Here is an 8,201-nt window from a genome sequence, read left to right as displayed (position 1 = left end):
ACTCCATAACATGCATCCAACACATTTTACTTATCTATTCCCCTAATGATAGATCTAGTTTGAAACCAGCTCCTGGCTCCTACAAACTAGGTAGCCGACCCAGTGCTAAGTCTTGAGTATATACATGCTAAATTTCTCCAAATATTGCAAACTGATCTCATCAGTTCCAGACAGTCACTAACCTTGTCATAGGTTCCCAAATCTCACCAACACTTGGTATTATGGAAGGTTCTAATTTTTACCAACCTGATGAGTATAAAGGGATGTCTTGTTTTGATTTGCATTTCTCTGATTACTAGTGAGGTTGACCATTCTACTGTATATTTATTAGCCATTTGGAGTTCTCTTCTGTGAATTGCCTTTTCACATCTTTTCCCAATATTTAAATTTATTTCACTCCATAGTATATTCACTTTTTCTAATATAAAATGATTTGGGGTGAATCAGGATGGTTGCCTAGGTAGTATCCTTGGACTTAAAGTACAGCATGAAAGTTGGAAATCAGATTGTTTTGGGGAATTTCAGATAGTGAACACTGTTAAATTTGGGTTTGAATCAGAGTTTCACAACTTAATTGCTGGGTGAATACTTTCTCTCTGTGTGCACGGGTGTGTATATGTGTGTAAAATGAGGGAAAATAATGCTTGTGGCTTATCATGAAAGGCTTAATGTTATTCAATATAAGATGATTTATACAAGGTTTACAGTACAGTACATGGACAATTGTAGATGCTCCATAAAAATCAGTTTCTTCCTATTCTGTCTGGCATATATGAGGAACTCAATAAATGGAAGCTCATAATACTCATGTCATCATCATTATTGTCATTGTATGTTTAGGAGGGTTTAGGAAAAGCCTTGCTTGAAGAAGAACATGGATCACCTGTCTTCTTAAGATCTTTTCCAGTCCTATGTGTTCATAGAATTCACCCATATAAATTTGTGTAAACCCTAGTAGTGATGAATTGTCAGATTTCTTACATTCCCTCACAGGTCTGATAAATATTTGATGTTTGCTATTTTTTAAAATTCTTATTGCAGCTCAATAAGAAAAAATGATAATAAATAATTTTTAAAACTTTTATAAGATAATTTCTTTGAGTGTTTTCTATACTAATTTAAAAAATCACCAAATTAAGCCTAAAAAAATCCAGAAACTTTAACTGAGGCTATATTCCTCCCTTCCTTCCTTCTTTCCTTCCTTTCAGTGTGGGGCTAGTTATTTTTATAGCTTCTTTATAACCTACTACCTTATATTAGTTTTCCTTTGCTGTGTAATGAATTACCAAAACTTAGTGGCATAAAACAATACACATTTATTATCCCGTAGTTTCTGTGAGTCTGGAGTCTGGGCGTGGCTTAGTTGGTCCTCTACTTAGAGTCTCACCAGGCTGCAAGCAAGGTGTCAGCTGGACTGTATTCACATCTGGAGGCTTAACTAGGGAAGAATCTGTTTCCGAGTTCATTCAGGTTATTGGCAGAATTCATTTCCTTGCAGTTACAGGGCTGGTGGCCCTGGCTTCTTGTTGGGTGTCAGCTGGGGTTTGCCCTCAGTTCGTAGCAGCTGCCCCCAGTTCCTAGAGGCCACCTGCAGCTCCCTGCCACATGGGCTTTCCCATGGCTTGCTTCACCAAGCCAGTAAGGAGAGTCTCTACAGTAGTCTGCTAGCAAGACAGAGTCATATATAAACATAACAATCACAAGAGTGACACCTCATTACCTTTCCCATATTCTATCGGTTAGAAGTTGGTCATGGGTCCTGGCCACATGCAAAGAGAGGGAATTTCACAAAGGTATGCACCCCAGGGGACAGGAATCATGGGGGGCTGCCTTAGAGTGTCTGCCACATACCTCGCACACGCCTACATGTAAATAGACACATAAAGGCAAAGACAGGAAACTCTGCTGACTCATGTTATGCTCTGTCATACTTACTATCTTAAAAGTTTCTAAGTTAGGTAACTAATTCTTTACATTTATTTCTACCTTGAACTCTTATTTCTTAGCACATTTTTCTTATTGCATTATTTAATCCCAGTTTCCACATGAGTGCCTCCTTCAGTTTCTGCTTCTTTTCTTCTTTCCTTCTGCAAGCGCTCACTTAGCCCCCTTTATAGTTCCAGACACTATTTTAAGTACTGAGGATATAATGAAGTAAAAAAATACCCAGTAAGGCTTCATCTTCATAGAGCTCACAGGTTACAGGGGACTAGAATTATAAATGACAACTCAACATAATGTCACAAATGTTATCAGAGAGAAAGCCCAAGGTGATGGGCAGACACATGGGAGAGATACCCAACCCATTCTGGAGGGGAAAGGAAAGACTTCTCAGAGGAAGTGACCACAACGTTTTCAGTTAAAAGCCTAGAACAGAAGTAAAACAGTAGAATGTGAAAGTCTATACTGAGGACCAAACATTTTTTATGATCTAAACAGCAGGTAGAATTGCCTTTGGTTCCAACTGTCTGCTTGAAATTATAGCTTAAACCTCAGTCAATAAGTACAAAAAATTCTAGTGAGGCATTAGTAAAAATGAATCTATGAACAAACTCATGAAAAATTATATTATAACGTCATTGAATACAAATTATTATTAGCTATCTAAACTTGGGCAGAGCTCTTTACTTCTCTATGGCTCAGTGCTCTCATCTGTAAAATGAGTTGAAATTGGTAATTTCTAGGGTATTTAGCTGGTTCTAAATTCCATGATTCTATGAGTCTGTCTATAGAATGGCTTTACGTAAACATGAATGATGGTGCTGGAAGACACTTCCGCTTAAATCCAAACCTAGGTCTCTCAAGTCAGTTGAGGCAAGACCTCCACTAGCAGAGCCTTTGGAAATTATCGAAGACTCCCCCTCCTGGTGGATGCATTACAGAAAGGCATCCCTTCTTCAAGGCACACAGCTTTTCAAGAGCAGTGAGGGATGGATTTCAGAGCTTTGGATCTCTTGTACAGAGTGAAAAAGTATTTGATGGTCCTTTGTCCAGTGTTATTTCTGATCCAGTTCTGACCATTCAAGTCTCCAGCTTCACAAGAAATCAGAAATGTTCTGGAAGAGGATTAGGCAGTGATTTGTCCACTCTTACTACTGACCTCAGATACAGGTAAATTCCTGAACACTAGTTTAGGAAATGAAGTACTCTTGGATTTCTTTTTAACATTATTTATCTGGACACCTAACCTATTTGAAGGCAGAATTATATGTTTGTATATAAAAGGAAAACTATTTCATTTTTTCCCTTACCCAGTCTTTTTCAGGCTCTAGTATAATTAAACTTAAGACATTTGGGGAATGGTGAAATTATCAGATTTATAAGATGAAGGCCACCATCTAGCAATGCAGATTTACCATTTGCCCCTTCTAGGTGACAGCTTTTGTCACAGCCCTTCCTCTGCCCCACAGCCACCAGTTAGCATCAGCCAGCCCCCTTCCTGGGATCCCAGACATCCCTGTTGGCTCCTCCCAGGGACTCGCTACCAACCATACACCCTGTGATTCATCTCCTCAGGGTAGACTGCATCACTAGTTGCCTGGAAGCTATTCAGGAGGCATCAGGGCCATTTAGATCCCCATTGGTCTCAAAGGCCCAGTAAGCCCCACCCAGCAGGCATCTCTCCTTCCAATAATGGTTCATTTAGGTTCCCAAAATGCCCTAGAAGCTAAATGTCTTCTCACTAGCAGACTGTATGGACGTGCTGTATTTTTTGTTCAGTTTTGGCACTGAGCTGGGTAGTCACAGGCTGGGCGGATCCTGAAGGGGACCAACTTAAGTCTCATAGTTCTCCCAGAACATGACGCCCACCTCTACTATACAACAGAACCCAAGAAGGGTCTTTAAAATGAAAGCATAAGATGAGGAATATTATATATATTGAGTAATGTTTCATATATATAGGGGATTAAAACTTCTCTGATAATAGCAATTTATTGAGACCGAACTCAGAGAGGTGGTCAACTTTAATTATCATTATTATCAATATCATAATAGCTAATATTTATATTTATTAATCATTCACTATGTGCTGGACTTTTTGCTAAGCACTTTGCTGAATTGTCTAATCGTCACAATGGTAAAAAGTTGCTACCTACTCTTGTTTTATGTTAAGGGCAATCTCCTTTGTTTTACAAATAATTTTACAACAATTAATTAGTAAAAATGCTTGAGTAACTTCCTAGAAGGTGTTTAAAAATGAGATAGATGGATATGTACTGACACGGAAGGATGTTCAAGAGATATTTTAAATTGGAAAGCCCATCTAAACCAGACCAAAAGCTGTTGCAAAAAGAGTTTCTTTTCTGCTATTTTGAACTCCCTGCAAAATCATTCTTTTTTGTAAAGAGAAAATGTATATCTATATCATTGTACAAAAAAATAGATATTTACTTACAAGAAGTGTTGATTAAATTGTTAATACAGTTAATTCTAAAGAATGAGATAGAGAAGAGAAGGAAGGGATGGACTCTTCTCATTTACTTTACTCAAGTCTTTATAATTGCAATTTATTTTAACTACAAACACTACATTGATTTTTGTAATGTAGAATTTTTTTAAGGTAAAAGTAAACGAATAAAAGATGGCACAGTCTCATCAGCTTCTAAGCATTTTCTTTATACTACCCAAATGAGTATTTCATCTAAGTTTTAAAGCATCAATATAATGACAAGCTTATAAACATTCACAGTTGCCTAAAGCTAAATAAACCTAACAAAAGTAAAGAAGTCTGTATCTATTTTTTAATTGGCCTAAACAGATTGCTCCAAGTAGAGTCTGCTGGCAGTTAACAAATTTCTTGTAACAATTTAATAATGATAATGATAATTATGACCAGCATTTATACAGCAATTATTAGATTTGCAGATTAAAAAGCATGTTCACTTGTATTTTTTATTTGACCCTTAGAGTGACTCTTTTACAAGCCAATTTATCCTAATAATAATAGCAGTCATATATATTGAATACTTGCATTCCCCTTTGCCAGGTACTGTACAAAATACTTGACATATGCTATCCCATTTAATCCTCAAAACAACCCGACTGATCTGGCATGTATTAGATTCAACAACAAGTTACAGAAAATAAATAAAAACAATAGCTCAAACAAAAGAGAAATGCAATTTCTTTCTTCTCTAAAAGCCTGGGCAAATGATGTAGAGCATTGTGGTTATTCCATGATTGTAAGAGACTCAGGCTCTAGCTCTTGCTCTGCTATCCTCAATACATAGCTTGTATCTCATTGTTCAAGATGACTTTTCCAACTCCACTCATCATGTCTGAATTCCAGCCTGCAGGAAGGGAAAAAAGGAGGGAAAAGGGCATCGTTCTTCTTCTTTTAAGGACAGTTTCTAGAAGTTGCAGATATTACTTCTATTTTTATCCCTTTGGTCAGAAGTTAATCACATAAACACACCTAGCTGCAAGGGAGGCTGGAAATATGGACTTTATTTTGGACATCCTGGTATCTAGGCAACTTTTGGTGGGTTTTTCTAATAAAGAAGGGAAGAATGGATATTGGGGTAAAACAACCAGTCTTAGTCATGGTATGTTGTCATTCTTATTCCATAAGTGAGAAAACTGAAGAACAGAGAAATTAAGAAATATATCCAATGTTACATAGCTAGTAGGCAATAGAGTCAAGTTTGTTTTACTCTGACACTCATACTCTTTCCATCATGGTACACTGTCTCTCGTACTCTCAATTAATCTATTTCTCCAGATACTTAGAATTCAACTAATCAGATAAAAGTACTTTTTAACCAAAAGGCCAACTAGCAAAGTTTTGCTCTTGGTCTGAGTATTTGTTGGCTGCATTACTTATTCTGCTTAGGAATAAACAGATACTTTATGCATGTTTACTTTTGGGCAATATATAGTTTAAAAGTAGAAATTCCTAGGATAAATTATAACATTTCCACCTAATAACTGTAAAAATGACAATCAGTAAAGAATAATAAGGAAATCCTTGCATAAAGAGAAATAGCCTCCCCTATACCTATCAAGAAGACTGGCTTGCACCTCAATATTAGAAACTGTGACATATATAAGACTGAAATAGACCAGATAAAGAGATGGATGACACTAGTTTAATTATTCAATAACAAGTTAATGCAGTTACCTAATTGAATGTTATGTATCTATTTGTTTTAGGCTGTAACAGAAGTAAAGGAGATCTGTGTTCCACTACAGCTGCACTGTCTATTGGACACTTGAAATGTGGCCAGTCCAAATTGAGAAGTGCTGTAAGTGTAAAATGCATACAGAATTTTGAAGGCTTAGATATAATAAACATAAGAATGTAAAATAACTCATTAATAACTTTATATTGACTACATGTTGAAGGGATATTTTAGATGTTTGGAGTAAATAAAATACATCATTAAATTTAATTTCACCTGTTCTTATTTTTTAAAATATGGCTACTAGCAAATTTCCCTGCTGGCATTAGAGGCTCACGTTATAATTCTTTTGGACAGTGATGGTTTATACAAACAGAAGCAAAGAAGAAGACGAGGACAGAAAGTCTCTACCACTGCCCAAGAGGAAAAAAAAGGTCTTGCTCTGGAGGGCAGTGAATTTCCCAGTGATGAGAAAGAGGCACGCTGTTTCTGCATAGCAATATTTCAACAGGATTTCTAAAGACTTAGTTAATATCCTCTGGAAAACTATTCCATAACCATCCCATTCCCTTTTAAAGGACTCCACCCTCAGGGAGGAGAAAAAGAGAGAGAAAGAAAGAGAGAGAGAGAGATAAGAGAGAGATTGAGAGAACTTTCTGATAACTCATTTGACTTCCTAGGTCTTCCGACAGGGGAAGGATTGTCTGGAGGAGGAGAAAAATGCATTTCTGGTTGTTGGAAAAAACATACTTCAGTGGAAGTAAATGCACTGATATTGAATCAGTTATGATGCTTTTAACTGCAAATATTAGAAAAGTTGGTTTGAGCAATAAGGAAACATATTGCTCTTAACATATTGCTTCTTAACACGAAGGCCAGAGATAAGGCAGTCTCTGGGTGATCAGGCTTCTGCTCCATTTCCCTGCAGGTTTTTCTGGCTTTGTCTTTCTAGGTGTGTTGGCTTCATCTTCAAATTATGTTTAATAATTTATTATAATAAATTAGTGGCTTCATTTCTTCTTTTTATTTTATTTAATTCTTAGCACATTTTTAATCATTAAAAATTCCCCAAACATAATCACATAAATCTGCTCACAGGTTGTTGCTGGCATTCATTTCTTCACTTACTGAGCATCAAAAATGTGCCGGCACAACACAGTTCTTGCTCTTCAGAGCTCACTGTCTCTCTCATTAGATAAAATAGAGAAATGCACACAAATCATAGCCTCAAGTTTGTGAAAATGGAAGAGCTCTTCAATATACTTAAAGCCACCCATAGCCTAAACATACTTCTAAAAGTTTACATCTTTGAGAATCAGCAACCAAATTGGGTGGAAGAGACAAATTGGTCAGTCCAAGTTATTCCTGACAAGAAACTTGTATCAATAGATTTTTCTGTTCTTGGTGTAGATCCTTCAGTGACTAATGTTTGTGGAACTGTGTGGTGATTCTTGCCAGACATCTTTATCAAAACAGGAGAGTAAGGCTTTAATTCTCCATGAACTTGTTTTTTTCTTTACGCCCAGCAAAAACATTAAGGGGGCTCTCTAGAGCGTAACTCTAGGAGGAAGGCCAGGCTGGGCCCAGATGCCACCTGATTTTACTGCCGTGACATGATTTCTCAAAGCATGTCCAATGGTTCCTGATTGGTCAGGGGCTCCAGGGAGAAATAAATCATCCCCTCCTTTGAAGTGGTGAAGCATTTCGTCTGACACTCTCATATGGCACTTGAGATCCCTTGCACATTGAACCAGACAGTTCTTGGTTCCAGTTCCTGACTTGGCGATTTTGGATTTTGGATCATCTCACACGTGATGATTAGGTTCCTTGTGGAAGTCATCACTTTAATTCTTTGTGAAGTAGATTTCGTTTTGTTTTAATGCCCATTTGCATCCTGTGGAAACTGAAGCTCAGAGAGTGAATGACTTTGTAACATCCCAGCTCAAGCTCTTTACTACAAGTATTTGGGAACCACAGTGACTCATGGTCTAATTGCTTCTTCAAGAGGTCCAAGGATCTAGGAATTCCATGATCATTGCACAATGAACCTTCTATAACTTCATCAAGGAATTCAGTTGG

The 8,201-nt window shown here is 37.1% G+C and overlaps 1 protein-coding gene across 1 annotated transcript in view; it reads right to left on the bottom strand.

Annotated features, from left to right (window-relative positions):
• Positions 1-1,292: 1,292 nt before the first annotated feature.
• LOC103540040 (sterile alpha motif domain-containing protein 1) overlaps positions 1,293-8,201 on the bottom strand; it is a 45,081-nt gene continuing 38,172 nt past the window's right edge. Inside the window, exon 4 of the mRNA XM_070579462.1 lies at positions 1,293-5,291. Coding sequence (XP_070435563.1) covers positions 5,221-5,291 — 71 coding nt within the window. The 3' untranslated portion in view covers positions 1,293-5,220. The remainder of the gene's footprint in view (positions 5,292-8,201) is intronic.

This window comes from Equus przewalskii, chromosome 17 (genome assembly GCF_037783145.1).
Source record: "Equus przewalskii isolate Varuska chromosome 17, EquPr2, whole genome shotgun sequence".
Lineage (NCBI taxonomy): Eukaryota > Metazoa > Chordata > Mammalia > Perissodactyla > Equidae > Equus > Equus przewalskii.
Note: the sequence above shows the minus strand (reverse complement) of the source record. Positions and strands in the feature narration are given on the sequence as shown.